Here is a 19,692-nt window from a genome sequence, read left to right as displayed (position 1 = left end):
TATAAGAAGTCTAGCCTAGAAGACTGGACTCCAAGGATGTCACAACTTGGTGACACTGCAGCTATGCATTTCAGAAATATAACTCCTCTGAGTGTCAGTTTTATGTGCTATGAAACACATACAAGAATACTAGGCTGTTTGAGTGGTAAGCGATGCAATGCATTGAACGTGTATGTACTGCACCAATTGTTGCTTAACGCTTTAATGATGTAACTCACTCTGATGCTAAAACAAATCATAACAAATCACTGAAAAAAATGTAGATGATTGTGAGTCATACAGATCAAATGTAAACAATCTACAAGTGCTTTATAGTAAAATCAAAGATCTCACTCGTGGATTTAAAAATATAAAAAATTTTTGCAACTAAATAGTCATCAACTGAAATTTAACCATTCTTTCTTTTATAAGAATGTTTACTATATAACATTATAACTCTCCAAAGGAGAAATTGTATAATTAGCTCAGTTCTCTGCCTTAAAAGCTTAATTATCAGGCAGAATAATGGAATAATTAAAGTTCCCAAAGTAAGCAAATATATATAACTCTAAACCATAGCCCATTTAAAGAGCTTAATACTTTCCCAATATGTTACAACCCACCATTTACATAACACTAACCCACAGCTAGAACCGTAGCAACCAAAGTTAATGTGCATGTTTTATTATTTCCTTGCCAGTTTAAGTTATTAAATATATAAAGGTCTTTTAGAGATTGCACTGCATTTTAAGTAATGAGCTACGTGTGGTGTGGAAATGCTCATTTATTGAATAACTAACGTACTGGATATTTAGCACATTGAGCTAGAGTTCATGAAAAATAACAGAGAAGTAGAGCAGGGTATATGCTAGGGTCCCATGTAGAGATAAGCCTTTGCAAACAGATAGGTGTACATGTGAATAACAAGTGAGGGAACTCACCAATTTCTCTTTGAAAAGGGTAAATAGCAGGATTCCTTAAAAAGGGCATATAAAAAAGGCATATGAATCATTTGCTCATTCTAAATCTTGTAACTTAATTATTTTAAATAGTACATTTTTTTTAAATAAGAAGAAGCTGTTAAGTATAAAGTAGGTAATAGATGTGTTTTGGTTGGTGGTAAAATTTTCATGCCAAATGATAACAGCATACCAAAGACATGTGTTTAAGACCTGCTCTATAATGCTGATTTTCCAACAGTGATGTGTCATCATCTTCACTATCAATCATCCAAGACTTAGATTTGTATCAAAACACATATAATTCCTCAAGTCATCTTGTCTCTACAAACGCTTCTCAGGTTATCTCCTGCTTTTGACTATCAAGGTTGTTTGAAAAATATCCACCTTCTTCAACAAATCAATAATTAAAAAGTGGTTCACTGATTTCTATTTAAGCTATTTCAAGATTGTTTTATGCTTAAGTAAAGGGTAGCCTACCAAGAACTTTGCAGAATTGAAATTAAGTTAGCATTGGCACAGGGTAATGTTAGACACAGGCAAAAGTGAGTTAATCTTGTGCTCGTCAGGATTATTTAGATCAGTTTAGGAACAAATAATGGTGAATTTATTCTCAGGGAGTGCAGAAGTAGGCATAATTAAAAATACCAGAAATCTTGTCTGGTATTTACAGCAACATACATTTGTGAGTCACTCAGAGATAGTTCCTCTAAACTTGCATTGTCAATTCAACAATAAGCAAATCTATTTCTGCTATATATGTGGTTTCAAAATTATTCATTGTCAGCATTCTAAATCTTTCCTGTTTAATTTCAAAGTTGGAGCTTGTTTTTATATCTATGTCAAATGATCATCTATTCTACCAAAAGTACCACAAATACTATTCAGTCTGTTTTTAACACAAATTCCTTAAGGCCATTTAATTGAATCTCAGGGCCAACTGAAGCCCTCCCTGGCAGAAATCAAAGTACTGATTTAAGAGGTTTGAAAAAGAGCCAGAAGTGGTTGTTTTGTGTTTTCCTCCTTCGCAATCTGAGAGCCATTTGTAGGATTTATTAGTCTCCCACATCTCCATCTCGATCTCCAATAAGCCAAAGAAAATGAAAACTTAAGGCCAGCAAGGCTGTCCCAAGCAGATCCCCCAGCGCTGTCAGATACGGGATGGAGAAGCTATCGGGGTCCTTTCCTTTCCTCCAGAAGTGGTGGACCATCCAGTCGGCGATCCACAGCAAGGTGAACACCTAGGAGAGAATATCAGAGATTACTTCTGTGACACGGACACTTGCTTGTCCATCAAACAGGGCCACAAGCAGCACAGATATTTGGCCTAGCAGTTAGGACGCCAGCTGGGATGTCCACATCCCTGCTGGAGTGCCTGGATTTGAGTACTGGCTCTGCTTTCGATTCCAGTTTCCTGCTCATGTCCCCTGCAGGAGGCAGCAGATGAAGGCTCAGACCCGTGTGGGAGCCCTGGACTGAGCCCCGTGCTGCTGCAGTGGGTCCAGCCCAGTCAAGCCACTGCAGGCATCAGGCAAGCCAACAGTGGATGGGAGGAGTCCTCCCCCTTCCTCATATAAGTAAATAAAAACTTCAAAAAATGTTAAAAACGTGCCCATGGGCCCAAATCTTTGATTCCTGGAAGAAATAGTATGTATCTAAATCAAGAGCCATGCTAAAAAAAAATACTAATTAATAGGAACATTTTCATTTTAAAAGAAAAAAATAGCATGTATGTTTGTAGTTCTTAAATTTTTTCTTCAAATTTTCACATACATCTTCTAATCTAGGTTCCCCCAAAATCACAATAATCCTTGTTTTAATAGCATTGCAGTTTCCTAACAAACTGTTAGTACATCATGCTTCACCTTTATGTTCCACATTATAATACAGATATAGCAACAGATAATAAAGAATCAAAATACTTTTAGAATAATACATGTAAAATCTTGCAGGGCTTTGAATTTAAAGAGCAGATTTTTTTAGATGTTTATAGTAAACCTGTAATTATGTAGCAAATTGAAATTACATTGTTGCAAAAATTAACGGAGGGAAAAAGAGGGAAGGTGAGAATATTGGGGAGGGAGGGTGAGAGGGAAGTATGGTCGTTTTCTTAGAATTAGATCTATGAAATATATAAAATCTGCTCTCTTTATATTAATAAAATATTAAATCATAAGAAAGCTTTCTCTAGTTTTTAAATTCCTGAAACAATGAAAGGAACTTGGGATTGTATACGTTAATGTTCACTAGTGTTGGACAGGGTTACAAGTACAGGATATTGGCTAAGAGTTCTTTTTCTATCACCTATTAGCTGGCTACAGCCAAGTCAACCTTTCCGATCCTATTTCTCCAGATGGACATTAGGGATAGTAATAGCACACACCTCATGAGAATGCTGTGAAGATTACATCACAGACAAAACAACACAGTGCCTGACACGTATTAAACTTGCAGTAAATGTGTGCTGTTAGGAGATCCCAGCTCTCCAAATGCAAGGAATGTCTGGGACTGAACTGGAGCCGAAGCTGAGAGTCAGGAACTCAACCCAGGTTTCCCAGGCTGGTGATAGGGACCTGTCTGCCTGAGCTGTTGCCTCCCAGGTCTTACATTCGCAGGAAGCTGGAGTCAGGAGCCAGCGCTGGGAACACAACCCAGGCACTCCAGTGTGGGACAAAGCATCTGAACTAGCTGTCCACTCCGTACTAGTAGACTTTAACAGCATCGCTGTGCCTGCCAGTTGTGGCTCCCTGGGTTCCGGCAACTCTTGGTTTCTGCAGGAAGAAATTGCTCCTGGGCCCAGGATCAGAGCCAGTCTTGTTTCACTGCCTGGTCATGCAGCTGAAGGGGGAGAAGCATTTTTCTAGGGCCAAGTCCCTGCCCACTGATGTCTTAACTCTGATACCTTCGCCATGGAGAACAGCTTCTCCAAACCCTGGGAGGTAAACACTCCACAAGAGCAAACCTGAGTTAGCTTTCAGTGTTGGTCAGGGAGAGGTTGTACTTAAGTCCTCCTGTCTCCTGTGTGGTTAAACTTCCCTTAGTGTTTCACTGGCAAAAGTATTTTGGAAATATATCAGAACAATCTTTTGGGTGTAGAAGAAGCTCTGTAATATTAGACTCTTGGACTTGAAAGCTTCCAGTCTCTGGATTTGATTCTCAGCACTGTCATTGGGCAAGTTCCTCCCCACTCTCAATTTAAGTTTCCTCATTTGAAGAAATGAACCACATTAACAATAGAACCCAGAAGCAACACAGATGACTGATTCAAGCAGCAAGAGTCTCTGTTTAGGGGGATCAAGAGGAAGGTTAAAAGGCATACCAGGGCCAGGGTTGTGGTGTAGCGTATGAAGTGCTGCCTGAAGTGTTGGCACCCCATTTGGACACTAGATTATTCCCACAGTAGCCTGAAAAGGCAGCAGAAAATGGCCCAAGCACTTGGATCCCTACTACCCACATGGGAGACTCAGCTGAAGCTCCCTCCTGCTGGCTTTGGCTCAGTCCATCTAGGGAGTGAACCAGTAGATACTGTTAGTTATTTAAAAAGGGTTAGAGTTCTAGTTCTAGTTCATATGATATTACGATATTTTACGCGCAGCTAATTCCCACAACCTGGTTCTTTACTGTGAGCTGAAAACACCAGATGCAACGAGGTATCTTAGGAGGTTTATTCCAGTGGGGCAGGAAAAGGGGAAGGGGAAGGGAGGCCAGAAGGAGGAGAGAGGGGAAGAGCAAAGAAGAGAGAGCCGCACCTGGGGGCCTTTTTGTCTGCCAGGTGTGGGGGGTGGGGATTGGGAGGGATTGAGGGCAGGCCCCAGGGGATTGGCAACTGCAGGTGAATGCCTAGGGATGATTGGTGAGTGGGCGGGGTTGGGGAAGGGGCTGGGAGATTGGGGGTGGGATTCTCAGGTGGAATGCCAGGTTACATCTGATTGGTGGATGGCTAGACTGGCACGAACTTCATGAGCTGTGAGTAAGAAGAAATGGCGCTGGGTCCAGCGTGGGCTATTCTAATAACTCCTTACAGATACAATACTGATCTCTGTGTGTGCGTGATGTGTATGTGTGTGTGTATGTCCCTCTCAGTAACTTTGAATTTCAAATAAATAAATCTCAGCAAATAAATAAATTAAAAAACAGAACAATCTAGAAAAGAAAGTATCAGCACACATGGGTACTGAGACCATCCAGGCCTGCTGAGGTCTTGGCCACACCTTCAAGTGGGCGGCACCAGCATTGCCCACCCATTTCCTAATTAAGAGACCACCAATGGGGAACATCTCACCTGTAGGTTCCCCGCCCAACAAGGAGGGGTCAAGGAAGGCTTAAAACCCCTAGACCCTTCCTCAAACCTTTGGTGTCTCTCTCTCCCTCCTCTTTCGAGAGGCACCCCACCTCCCGGCTTCCTTTCCGGAGGTGCTTTCCCTTTCCTCTCCCTTCCCTGCTCCCCTGGTCCCTTCGCAAATAAACTTTTCTGTTTGCAACAGATTCCCGGCTTTTTATTTCTATACTAAGCTGAGGAAAGAACCCACTGGGCATTTCTGGTAACAGGTACTTCTAAAGGGCCATGGAAAATGAAATTCTAAAAGTACATTTTTGTGCAAAAAGAGTTCAAAATTTATAAATATGTGGAATTGCCAAAAGTTAATGGGAAAAAAACAATGAAAAATTATGAAGTGATTTCATAAAACTTGTTTCATCTATAATTAACATATTTAAATAATTATGCATGTGTTTCAGTACAACTATATTTCTTACTAAGTGCTGTAATCAAAAACATTTTCCAACATGGCCATCTTGAATGCTAGCTTCTAAGGATCTAATATGTAAATCCTTGGGAGGGGATAACCGTGTCCTCTCTATTCTGAGCTTCCTGTAAAATTCTTATGATAAACCAGAAACAAATGCTTTTCATTGAAATGGCTCTACCACTGGGTAACGATGTTACTGTCAGCCAGTGAGAAAGTCTCTAAGCCTTGGTTTTCTCAAATTGCTATAGAAATGAAAAAGAGAGAACATATATAAAGAGCTAAACCAACCCCTATTCCTATTTTGTGGTAACTGTGCAATATCAGGGTCATATATCAGTTATCATGTTGTCTCAGAATTTATGACCTTTATTTAAAAGGCTAGTGAGACAGAAGTGTAAACTCTGGTTTCTAACACTAGTCAGCTACGTGACCTGTCACCTCTTCGGACTTTGGTTCCACTTTAGAATGAACAAACTTGTCTTCACAGTTCTCCAGCTCTAAGTAAGAGAGGTAAGAAGTCTGCTGTCACCAACTACACAGGGCTCAGCTTGCCCTGCTTGTCCCTCTCCCTCCCATATTTTTGTCCATTTCATTGTATTTATTTACAAACTATGCACAGGATCAAGTTCCCGCCTTGTACAGTTTCACTTTAGAGTTAGTGTAATGACTTAAAAAGCAAACTTTAATTTACTGTTTCAATTTACAAACTTCAATTTTTGCACATTAGAAAAAGATATCTGTTTTCCTTAGAACTCCATGTACAATATTTGTTAATAATAAACATCATATACTTCTGAAGATACCATGTTTTAATTTAAAACTAGATGATTACTGAAGGAATGCATTCTTTTCACTGGAAAAGCACATCAAACATCAAGCCAGAGATAGACTGTTCTTTTTACTTGGTGTTTGCTTTTTATGAAATATGCGTAATTTCTCTAGGTAAATATGCCTTCTGAAAACCTAACTCTGTAGCCCCAGCTAATTATGCATGTTCTAAATGTACTTCTTAGAATTTAAATAAATATGTAAAGTACTAGAATCTATATTTGCTTTGGATGACATTGATTGTCAAGCCCAGCTGCTTCTTGGAGCTGGAGTTAACATTCCCCAGCATCAGCACCCGTGATACCTGGACCGGCAACAACACTCTTGTGTGTTGAGTGAAGAAAGGTGATTTGTTTAGGAGAGGAATGCTTAGAAACAGGATACAAGTAAACCCCAGATTAGTAAATTAGTACAGTGCTTCATAACCCCTAACTTCATAAAGGCTGAATTCATAACCCATACAAAAATACGCTTCCCCAGTCCACCAATCCAGGCTCCAGGCTGGAACACACACTTGTTAAAATCTAATATTCAAATGTCTGCTAAGACTGATTTAACATTATCAGCCAACAGTAACAAAGTCTACTTTTGCATCCTTTCTTTGGCCCAAACTATTTTTGTAAAGTAGGGGGAGAAAAAAATGAGTGGTGCTTCTGAGAAAAAAAAACTACCATCTGATTCCCTTCTGCCTTCTCCAGCAGTGTGGGGAGCACTGTTATTCCTGTTCTCAGAGGAGCAATTAGGATGCAGAAATACGAAGTCATTTGCCCAGCTGCATAACTGGTGAGTAGCAGAGTCCAAAGGAGGTGGGTTTAACTCCAAACCCCACGTTATCTTCCCTCGTGGCAGGTCATTTCTGTCAGGCAGAGAAAAAGGGCAGCCAGAGAACAGTGTTTCTACCTGCAGGTACAAAAAGCTAACCAGCAGTACATGGAGGGGAAATAAAACTATAATTTCTAATTTTGGCAGCATTACCAAGGACTCACCTGTAGTAATAACCTAAAATGTCCAGCAAAATATGAAATCTATCTTTTTAAATGCATCACTGAGATAGCAGAAAAGTAAAAATCCTGAGGTCAAACTGGCATGCATGGGGTAGGCAAAGAGCAAGGCAGGCTTCAGTGCCAGAAGCATCTAGAAGTCTCCGAGGAGCTCCAGTGGGAGGACTCCCTGGGAGCCAGCCCCACTGAGCCTCAGTCTCTTCTCCCTGTCCAAGGCACCGAGGCATCCCCTGCCGGTGCTGACAGCAACACAGGGCATATACGGTAGATAGGACACAAACGCATGTGGCCTGACGTAGGGAGTCTACCAGAAAAGGCTTTCCTGGTTTTTTTGTGTGTTTTGTTTTGTTTTGTTTTTCAGATAACCTAAAGAGGATTACTCTTCAAAAAGAAAGAAAGAAACCTGCTCCTCAAAGGAATAGGAAGGAGACACACCTGGCTGTGGTTCTGCATGGTTCGAGAAGCTGCTACATGAATCTCAGGCCAGTGTCAAACTAGCTCTGCAGTCTGGACAACCTCCAATGAGCATTTATTATAAATTGTTCTCAGGTTGGTAGTAACCCAAGGTGCATGAAAAGAGCAAATAAAAAACCTCTGGAACACAGCTGGATGGTGGTCGGGGGTAGGGTGTGTTAGGGCCACAGGGATGCTGGAGCCAAGAAACCTTCTGCTAAACAAAAGGACCAAGTTCAGAAGATCTGCAGTAGAACCTGGTCAGTAACAGTGCATTGTAGATTTGATCATTGCTAAGAGAATAGATTTTAAATTCTCTTGCAACACAGATCTAGGCACACACACAGATAAATATTATGAAGTAACAGATATATATTAATTATCTTGATTCAGCCATTTTATAATGTATACATATATTAAACATGTTGTATGTGAAATGACTATCACTTTAAAATAAATTAATTCTAAGAATTAAGAGCATTAATGTTCTTAACAAATATGAGCTCAAAATCAATAAAACATAGGAAATAAGACACTAATAGGAAAAATCACAATAGAAGAGTTAGAAGGATTTCAGAGAGAAAAAATCTGACATAGAATGTCCTTTACAAAATCAGTCTGTGTCATATTTTTTAAAACTTTTTAAATAAAAATTTTTTAAATTTCTAGAAATAAAACTTTAATTGTTGAAATTAAGTAGTAAATAATAGAGATTAATAACATTCATTACAGCTGAAAACGGAAGTAAGGAAAAGATAAACATTGAGGAATAAAAAGTGTCACAAAATTATAAAGAATTGGGAAATATGGACCCAGCACAATAGCTTAGTGATTTAAATCCTAGCCTTGAAAGTACCAGGATCTCATATGGGCAATGGTTCATGTCCCAGCTGCTCCACTTCCCATCCAGCTCCCTGCTTATGGCCAGGAAAAGCAGTCGAGAACAGCAGCAAGGGATGGCCTAAAGCCTTGGAACCCTGCACCTGCACAGGAGACCTGGAAGAAGCTCCTGGCTGCTGGCTTCAGATTGGTTCAGCTCTGGCTGTTATGGCCACTTAGGGAATTAACCAGCAGATGGAATATCTTCCTTCTTCTATTGCCTTCTCTCTGTATATCTGCCCTTCCAATGATAATAACAAATAAATCTTAACAATTTTTTAAAAACATTGGGAAATATGAGGAAAAGATGCCAGTAACATGAGGATAGCACAAGTAACAATCACATACAGCTATGTCAGAATAGAGCTATGCACTGTAAACCCACTGCCTGGGGTGCCTGCATCCCATAAGGATGCTGGTTCAAGTCCCGGCTGCCCTACTTCCAATCCAGCTTCCTGCTAAGACGGAGGAAAAGCAGGAAGACGGAGTGTTACATTTTTTAATGCAGATGGAGGAGCATGTATAATAATGTATAATTTATCATTATTCCATATAATCTTTAAAAATCTTTAAAACTAGAAATCTTTTAAAATTATCTTTAACTGGGCATTCCCTAACTTTGTCATTTCATTCTGAAGGAATAATGAAAAGAACCAGTGATACCTAATTACGTGATATTAGAACATGACAACCTAAAAATCAAGGACTAGTCTAATTAAATAAATTGTCTCTTAGCTTCAGAAGAAACAAGAAGGTTTGTTTTATGGCGCAATGGCTTAAGCAACAACCTGCAACATTCTGTATGTGTGTCCATCTGAGTCCTGGCTGCTCCATTTCAAATCCAGCTCCTTGTGAATGCATCTGGGAAAGCAGCCAAAGAATGCCGAAGTTGTTGGGTCCCTGCACCCACGTGGGAGACTTGGAAGAAATTCCCAACTCCTGGCTTTGGCTGATCCAGCCTTGACTGTCGTAGCCATTTGAAATCTAAATCAGTAGACCAGAGAAGATGCCTCTCTCTCTTTATATATATTCATATACATCTGCCTTTCAAATAACAATCTTAAAAAGAAAAATGATGAAAATCATGCACAAATAACTACAAGAAATTAATGTGTGTCAATTTTCTGCTACATGCTAAGGAGAATTATTGAAACATTGCTTGTATTGGAGAATACTAGACACAGACGCAGCGAGCAAAGGCCGGGCTCAGTGAACGACTCAGTTGCTCTTCATCATGCTCTGCCCACAGCCCAAAGATGGCCCTGACACTAATACCAAACCCATGCAAACTGTCCAGCAAAATAGTCACTGGGAAGAAGAATCTTCATTCATTTATAAATATTTACTAAGTGGCTTTCCAATGAATTACTAATTTCAGAAATAATCTTCTAAAAAAAATCTTAGGTTTTAGTGGCATTTAGCCTCCAAATATTTGTGGGTATTGGGTCTTTGAGTGTGGGGATTATAAGAAATTTTGACAATGATGTGTCCAGTGGGTTGTCTTAATAAGAAACACAAATTGAGACAGGTGCAATGGTGCATCGGGCTAATTCTTTGCCTGTGGCACTGGCATCCCAGATGGGCACTAGTTTGTGTCCCAGCTGTGTCACTTCCCATCCAGCTCCCTGCTTATGGCCTAGGAAAGCACCAGAAGCTGTCCAAAGTCCTTGGGACTCTGCAACCACATGAGAGACCTGAAAGAAATTCCTGGCTCCTGTTTTCAGGTCAGCTCAGCTCTGGCTAATGAGGCCATTTAGGGAGAGAACCAGTGGATGGAAGATCCTATCTCTACTCTCTATAGAATCTGCCTTCTAAATAAAAACAAATTATTCCTTAAAACAAATAAATAAGAAGAAAAACCAATCAGTTTTTTAAAAGGCCTCATAAAACAATGACCAGAAACCACTTCCTTGACGCTCACCGTGAAGAGCTGTTTCTTCAATTACATAGGTAACACGTGGTCTCAGGATAGTGTTAGAAATTTCAAAATCCCTAGGGATTGGTTAATAGTTTTAGAAAATGGAACTACATGAAAAACATCTTAATTGCAGGTAAAATAAAAAACAATCAGTAGTACAGCTCTGAGAGTCTTCAACATATGAAAGAAAAACTAGAGACAGCATTGTGGCACAGTAGGTAAAATCACTGCTTGTGACACTGCATTCCACATGGAAGCTAGTTTGTGTTCTGGCTGCTCCATTTCCCATCCAGCTCCCTGCCAATGGTCTGGGAAAAGCAGTGGAAGATGTCCCAAGTATATGGGTCCCTGTCACCTATAAGAGAGACCTGCATGAAGCTCCAGGATGCTGGCTTCAGTCTAACGTAGCATTGGCTCTTCTGGCTATCTGGGAAGTAGGCCGATGGATCAAAGTTCTCTGCATGTCCAGTCCCTCTCTGTCTGTAACTCTGACTTTCAAAATAAATTTGTAAGAAATATTTTTTTTACAAAGAAACAACAACCAAGACCCTGAAAAGAATGCATTTTAGTGGGAAGGGATAAAGGGAAAAGGCAAAGAAATAATTAAAGAATATGAAAGAAAAAACAGATCCTCTCCCAGTGGAAGAAGGACCTAAAGTCACTGGTTAGCAATAGAATGCCAAGAGAAGCAGAAAACAGGGCCTGATGTACAAAGGCAAGGAAAATGTTTAATTAATCTAATTAACGTCTTGGGAAACAACTATGAGCAGTGACAAGTGTGAAAGCCAAGATATAATCAACTTGGATTTCCAGAGGATTTACACACACATCACATAAGGGTCTGGAGACATAATTACTGCTGCTAAAATGCCAGCACGCTACTCACCATGTTGAGAGTAGCCAAAAAGCAGGGAGTGGGAGGGGAGGGAGTTCTGATTTCTCGGGAACTGCAGTGACAAAAACGCCTACATTCAATTTGGCTATTCAGTCTATCTACATCTGTGAACACAGAAACACTCAGCAGTGGACCCAGATACACATGAAAAAGAGCATTTTTGCTTTAGAAAGAATGATAGATGCTTTCTTGTTGAAACTAAAAATCCAGAACATGTTATAGTCAAAAGAAAACAACAGTTGCCATAAGACATATAAATCAATGGAACAGAATAGAGTCTAGGAATAGATCCACACACGGATATAGTAGATTGATTTCTGCCAAGGACGCCAAGGTAATTGGACAGGAAAAAAGATCATCTTTCTAGTAAATGGTGCTGGAACAACTGGATATCTGGACTGTGAAATACAAACCTCAATCTTAACCTCATATCACACATAAAAATTAACTCAAAATGGTCATACACACAAATACGAGACAAGAGTAGAAAACTTGTAAAAAATTTAAAAGAGGAACTTCTCATGGTCAAGAGATAGGCTAAGATTACTTAGGATGCAAAAAGCACTCCCTGGGTCTTTAAAACACTGATGAAGTGAACCTCATTGAAGCTTTTAAAGCTGCTGCCTGCAGCCCCCGCATCCCAGATGAGCACAGGTTACAGTTCTGACAGCTTTACTTCCAATCCGGCAGCTTGCTACTGTGCGTGGGAAGGCAGTGGAAGATGAGCAAGCCTGTGGGTCCTCTGCCATCCATGTGGAGCTCTGGATGGAGTTTCAGACCACTGGCATCTGCCTGGCCCATTCCTGAGCCACTGCAGCCAGCAAACGGATTTCTCTTTCTCTGACTCTCCCTTTCTCTCTCTTTCTTCCCGTCATTCTGCTTTTCAAATAAATAGATAAATTTTTAAACTAAAATCTTTGTTCTCAAAATACATAGTAAAGAGATAAAAAGGCAAACCATGGGACTGGGAGAAAATAGTTCCAATATATGCATTTGACAAAGATCCTAAATAGGAAACAAAGAAATCTTACAACTCATTCATGTCAACCCATTTTTAAAATTACAGCCCTAAGTAGACCAAAAAAAAAAAAAAAACAAACATGAATGACCAATAAAACCAAGAAAAGATACTTATTTACCATTAGTCATCAGGAAAATGCAAATTTTGATCTCCATGCCATCACCAGTACAAATACTGGAATGGCTTCCATTTGTAAAAACAGTGACAACAGAAGTGATGTCAGCACGTAGGACAATTCGAACTCTCAGAGAAATGATCAAATAGATGAGCACAAAGACTTATGTCATGCCTAGCAGCCCCAAACTGGAAATAAACCAAATTTTCATTAGCAGGTATACGGGTAAATCAACTATAATTTATGCCTATAATGAATACTAACTCAACAATAAAAAAGAAACAAATTAGTAATGTTACAGTTTCAAATATATTATGTTGCATAAAAGAGGGAGTCAACAAAGAGTAAAATATTTAAAGTTATTTGTATGAAATTCTAGAATAGAGAAATACAATTTACAGTGACAAAGAACAGACCAGTGGCTGCCTGGAGCCAGGGATGGAAGCAAACAGACTGCAAGGGAGCATGAGAAAAGCTTTTGGAAATGAAGATGGTGCCCCGTATGTTGATGATGGAGGTAGCTGTATGGGTATACATGCATGCCAAAACTCATCGAGTTCTACTCTACGTGGGTATACTCCACTGTATATACATTACACCTTAACATTGAGTTTTAAGATTATTTTGGTTGGAGATTTTGTCTTTGTCTATTGGGCAGCAGTGTGCAACCTTCCCAGTAACAGCCCACACTGGGGAGTCACCAAATGAGTTCTTGAAGGAAAAAACTGACTGTACGTCACAATCTAAGAAAGATTCTGCTTTCTTTTTGCTCTTTTTTTTTTTTACATAAACACATGAGAAGAATATTATTTTTGAGAGATGTGAGCATTATATGAAACACAGTTTCTTATTAATGAAGGCCATAGATAAAGCTTTCACATTCACCATTTGCATACAGCCTATGGCTACTTTTACAATGCAATGGCAAAGCTGAGTACCTGCGACATGTATCATAAGGGCTGCAGAGCCTGGAATGTTTACTGTCCGCCTTGTTACAGAAAATGTATGCAGACCTCTATCCTAGGGAAGGACCTTCCTCATAGCACCTTCTGTTAACAAATAATAGCACCAATTGGGCTAAGTTTTCAAACCCTCACCTTTCATTGTGTCATGAGGGGATGGAACATAAACTTTGCGGCGATACAAATCAAAATTCACCTTATTTACCACTTAACTGTATATATGACTTTGGGCAAGATTTTTATGTTTTCATATTCTCAGTTTTGTCACTCTCTATTAGGGAAGATTATATGCCTTTCAGAGGACTGCTGAGAGGATTAATAACAATAAGTAAATACAAATGGTCTAATTATTACATCAACATAAACATTAGTTATATTCTATAAGCTAAGTTTTTAAGACCAGTGGCTTATGAAATAGGGAGAAAAATAAATGAGCCTGATTTACCACAATCTATTTTCTGTTATTCACTTTATCTCAAGTTACTATGTTAGAAAAAATGATTTATCAAACTCCATTTATCTTTCCCCCTAATTTTTATGCCCATATCCGCACTTAATTTCTTTTTACATCTGACTTCTTTTGTTTGGCGTTACATCTGTGAAAATCAAAATATCACTCTGAAAATGTTGGGAACAGTTGCAGATCACTCTATAACCCTCTGTGTGTGATTTCATTATGAAAACTTTACTTTCAAAAATAGCTTTAAGTTTAGTATTCTATTTAAGTGGCTAAGATCGTAAAACACCTATATTGTTATAGCATATAAGTCATCATTTACAGACTACTTTATTTGTACTTACTGAGCATGGAATTCTACTTTTTAAAAAATGTAGTTTCAGGGTGGGTGGCTGATGTGATGATTTAGATTCCAGTTGAGCCCCCTGCTTCCCTTACTGGGGTGCCTCATTTGGAATGTTGATTCCATTCTCAAGTCTGGCTTCCTGCTAGTGCACACCCTGGAAGGCAGCAGGTAGACTTGTGCAGTTGGAGCTCTGTTTTCTTGCAGGGCAGACCTGGATTTTAGCTTCTAGCTCTCAGCTTTGGCATGGTCCAGGCGCAGTCAGTGCAGACATCTGGCTGGTGAAGCAGCAAATGGAAGATTCTTCTATCTCTGAATCTCATTCTGCCTCTCAAATAAATATTTTCAAATTGCTCCCCACTCTCCAATTGATCTGTTATTTACACCAAGTGTTTGCCCTGTTAATCAAAGAACACTCAGAATATCTTGAATCTAATTTAACAAATACTTATTTATATCTAGCATAGAAAAAGCTCCAGTGATAAGATTGCTGGCACATTCACAGAGGAATAAGACACAGTCAATGCTTTCAGTGAAATCAAAAGTCAAATGAAAAAACATAGCTAATAATAAAATACCAAAAAACAATCCAAGAGTAAAATAAGACTAAAGATTTACTTTAAAAATATCTACTATGTCAGGCCAAAGTAATGATTGAAATTTAATCCCTAGATGAATTTGAGCTGATCCCATCCTCTAACAACCTCTGGAAAAATGGGAGTGATCCTTAGAAGAGCTAGAAAGTAACATTCATTATAGAACCTAAGCCAGGAAGTCTACAGAGAACTTCTGGAAGCAGGTGCTCCACGACATTTATTAACTCAAGATTCTCCAAGTGATGACTGCTTAAAGTAGACGGCTTCACCCAAAGCCATCAGAACATTCTGTCTTTATTGGATATATCTTTTGGATATATCTTTTGTTCAACACCTAGTTCTTTCTTATTATATGGGATTTGGGGTTTTTCAAAGCAAGGCTAATTGTTCTACATAGTCAGTTGAAGGATGTATCTCCCTAGGACCCTTGGCGGACCATATAGCATTAACATTCCTTTCTGGGGAAGTAATAACTGATAGAAGAGATTTCTAAAGACACCACCCCACCAACAGGAGTTGGATACATATAGGTTGTCAACAAAAATCTGTCCTCCACTTTGCCAGATGTAGCAAACAACACAGCCTAGGCTCTGGAGGAACAGTTTAATTTCTTTAATCTAAATAGTTACAGATAACAATCAACAGTTAACAGAATGGCTTTGGATTTTCTTTTGGGCAACCTAAACCACTCTCCTAAGCTAGGGGAAAAGGTAGCTTGGCTACTGAAGAATAACTAAGATGTGTTTTTTGGTTAGAGCCAAAACATCTGAAGTCTTGTTAAAGAGGTGCATTCTAGACTCTTGTTAAAATATTTCTAATTACTCTCGGTTGTCTCACCATTACTTAGTGTTTACTTTCCAGGCTCTCAAATACTTTTGCACAGACACTGTGCTAGAAGTTGTTTCAACAAATGAGAGCGAGAGAGAGAGAGGAATTATGTTGATTTTCACTTAAATTGAAAAACAGGTCTTCGCGAAGGAAAACTCAACCACAAGGACAATCAGCATCAGAGGTGAAAGTCTGACAATTCCTAATCATTTCTCTTGCAGCTTTGGTTGAGTAAAGAACAGAGGTGAACTGAGAATAAAATAAATCCTCCCACTCCTAACAAAAATCAAGATGTACTTTGCCAGAATCACAAGTAGCCACGAGACTCATTTTAAATTCATTCAATCAATAAACATCCTCTCCTCCATACACAAACTGAAAGCTGCCATTTACTGGTTCATTCCCTGAGTGCTCACATCAGCTGGGGCTGGCCAAGGGTGGAGCGGGGAGCTAGGAATTCAATGCAGGTTTCCCACATGAGGGGCAAAGAGCCAGCCACTTGAGCATTATCCAATGTCTTTTAGTGTCTGCATCAGCAGAAGCTAGAACTGGAAACCACAACCAAGACTTGAGCCCAGGCACTCTGAGATACAGGCATCTTGGCTGGCATCTTACAACTGCCTACCTATCTCTGTGTTTCAGATACTAAGTGACGGCCTTTTCAGTATGCTTTCCTCCTGCCCTTCCTCTTGTCCTCCCTTCTCTCTTGCCTTCCTTTGAGACGAAGAGAGAAAGAAAGCTCTTATCACTGGCTCACCTTCCAAACACCTGCACCTCAGCTGGAGAAACTTTGGCTGGGCTGAGCTGGGAATTTAATCCAAGTCTCCCAAGTGTGGGACGGAAACCCAAGTACTTGAGCCATCATGGTTGAGAAAACTGGAATCAGGAGTTATAGCTGGGTAGTGAAAAAAAACACTCTCATGCTGGTGCTTAACGGATGTTTTAACCACTAGTCTAATAGCAATGTCTAAGTTGCTCTTTTAATAGATGCGTAAACCTTTAAGAACTTTCTGCTTTAACATAAATTCCTACTTGATAGAAAAAAAAATAGATGATATCTACTAGGTAAACCAACATGGACACCTAGCTTTAAAATTTAAGAAGTAATATGGCGCTAAATACTTCTTTCTAAAAATCACAGAATCATTTGAATAAACATTTTGGAGTGAATGCTCTGAGATCACTTATCAACCAAGACTTTATTCTGGCAATTTCCTGAATTTTTATGCTTTTCAATTAAGCTATGTTGTAATTTTTTTTTTAAGATGATGACAAAGTTTCTCCAGCTGAGGTCGACAGTCGCAGCAGGATCTAGAGCACCGAACAGTGGACAAGAGGTGAGAAGGAGCTCAGCTCCCCTGCTTCTCCTTGACTTCATGAGGCTTCACAAGACTGCAGTCAGTTCCCTCTCCCAGTGCCTTCTCACACAGGGACCAGCACTGTGCCTCCAAGGCAGCAATCACATCACCTTGTGTGTGATCGTGGCATTGAGCCCATGCATAGCACAGAAACAAATAAGGGTTTAGGAAAGCATCTTGATGTTAGGACCCAGCAAACCAAGCAATGGTAGCATAATCACACCACTGTATCACAAACATTACAGGGCTTCTCAAAAAGGAATCTCAAAAATTCATCTGCTCCAACTGTCTACCTTAAGATAACTACATTAATCAACTCTCGAAGTTAGATATTTTTACAGCAGAGGGGAAAAAAACGCCCTCCTGGAACAGTACATCCTCCTCTCATATCTCCTTTATCATTTTCTTCCTACTTCTCTGTCAACCCAGGCTGACAGACAGACAGACAATTACAAGACAGAGGCAGAACTGTCACATAGAAAGAATGAAGTGATCCTCACTTTCCAGCTGGTAGATTAAAATTCAGAGAAAAAAAGAAGAGAATGTGGATGAGATCAAGCAACCTATGAAAACACCTTGATTGCTGAGTTCCTTTCCTTCATAACTCATCTGGGAATAGGATCTGAGTTAGAATAATAATGAAAATAAAACCCATAACCACACCATTTGATAAGGGCCTACTTTATGCCAATAGTTTATTGGGAATGGAAAAACAAGTTGAAAAATCACCATTCTTTAGGACAAATAAAATTCTGTTTGCTTTTCAAGTTCCTTCATATTTGGGCTGTAGCCTGTAATTTTTTAACCTACCACCATTTTCATGAACCCAATGTTCCAGAAAATTTCTGGTGATATTCCATAAATACGCTGTCTTCTTATTTATCTAACACTATTCTCTTGTGCTAAAATGGTATCTTATGTGAATTCCACAAAGCAACATTTTATCCACCATAAAACTTCCTTCTCATATAGAACAAAATAATAAACTTCCATAGCACTGTCTCTTTCAGAATACTCCTGACTTATTTTTTCTATTGACTGGAACCTAGTTGACCAATAGGCATACAATCTATAGAATGAACACTCCAATAAGGCAAAAAGTATAACCAGAAATGCAAAGAATAATGACTGGGAGTGGGCCAGGCTGAAGCCAGGAGCCAGGAACTTCATGTGGGTCTCCGACATGGACACAGGAGCCCCTTGCATCCAAACAATCTTCCACTGCTTTCCTAGGTAAATTAACAGGGAGCAGGATCAGAACTGGAGCCTCCAGGGCTCAAACAGGCACCCATACAGGATGCCAGCATTGTAGGCAGTGGCCACAATGCCTGTGCCAAAACTTACTATGAAACACAGTGGCTAGGAGAATAGATTCTAGAATCAAACTCTTTTCTGCTGTGTAGCATTATACAAGTTACTTAACTTCCATGTCATTGTCTTTTCTCAGGAAATGATAACAAAATTGATCTCAGTGGGTTGTTTCGAGAACTCAGTGAGTTCACGTATGTAGCATGCCTGAAGCCTGAACAGTACATGGCTCATAGTAAATACTACATAAAGTGACTGCTATTATCCCTGTGGAACAGTGGTCTTCCTGGTTTTTACTTGAGGAACTTTATGATTAGTGGTGCATTAGGCCTGTGAATATAAAATAAACTGAAAGTAAGTTACTGCAAAAATTAAACGGAAAAGAAAAGGAGAGGGGACAGCGGGAAGGAAGAAGGAAAGCATGGTTATCTTTTTAGAATGGGACCTATAAAATAGAAGGAATTTTTCTTATTATATTAAAAAATCTAAAAAGAAAATCCATATTTACTAAAAAGGAAGAAAGAGAGAGAGAAAGGGAGAGTCTATCTGCCTGTTTATGTCCCACCCCCCTGCAATGGCCAGGGCTGGACCAGGTCAAAGTTGGGAGCCAGGAACACAACCTGGGTCTCCTGTGAGAATGGCAATGACACACAAATTTGAACCCTCGCCTGCTGCTTTCCAGAGAGGGCACAAGCAAGAAGCTGAAATCTGAAGTGGCTCTCCATATGCGTTATGGGTTTCCAAACTGGTCTGCTCAATGCTGTACCTAATGCCCACTCCTGCTAATATTATTTCTGCAACTTATACAGACTTGAAAAGTGATTCAAGTCACTAAGCCTAGATAAGGGTACTGGTAAAGAAATGATACTTCAGAAGGAATAGCTTAGGTGATAATGCATAAGAACTGTTGAAAAGATAAATTTTTCTTTGTCCCACGGGAAAGCACAGATCACAGTCAAGGGCAAAGACGGACTATAACCAAACCAACGCAATCCACCTCTCATGAGATTTGGTGCTGTTAAAAATCTTAGTGGGATTCTTACT

General features: G+C 39.5%; 1 protein-coding gene across 1 annotated transcript in view; it reads right to left on the bottom strand.

The window, feature by feature from the left end:
- Window positions 1-222: 222 nt before the first annotated feature.
- LOC121166894 (solute carrier family 41 member 2) overlaps window positions 223-19,692 on the bottom strand; it is an 82,351-nt gene continuing 62,881 nt past the window's right edge. Inside the window, exon 10 of the mRNA XM_040996218.1 lies at window positions 223-2,179. Within this exon, the coding sequence (XP_040852152.1) occupies window positions 1,994-2,179 (186 nt within the window). The 3' untranslated portion in view covers window positions 223-1,993. The remainder of the gene's footprint in view (window positions 2,180-19,692) is intronic.

Source organism: Ochotona curzoniae, unplaced genomic scaffold, assembly GCF_017591425.1.
Source record: "Ochotona curzoniae isolate NIBS_2020 unplaced genomic scaffold, NIBS_Ocur_1.0 patch26, whole genome shotgun sequence".
NCBI lineage: Eukaryota > Metazoa > Chordata > Mammalia > Lagomorpha > Ochotonidae > Ochotona > Ochotona curzoniae.
Note: the sequence above shows the minus strand (reverse complement) of the source record. Positions and strands in the feature narration are given on the sequence as shown.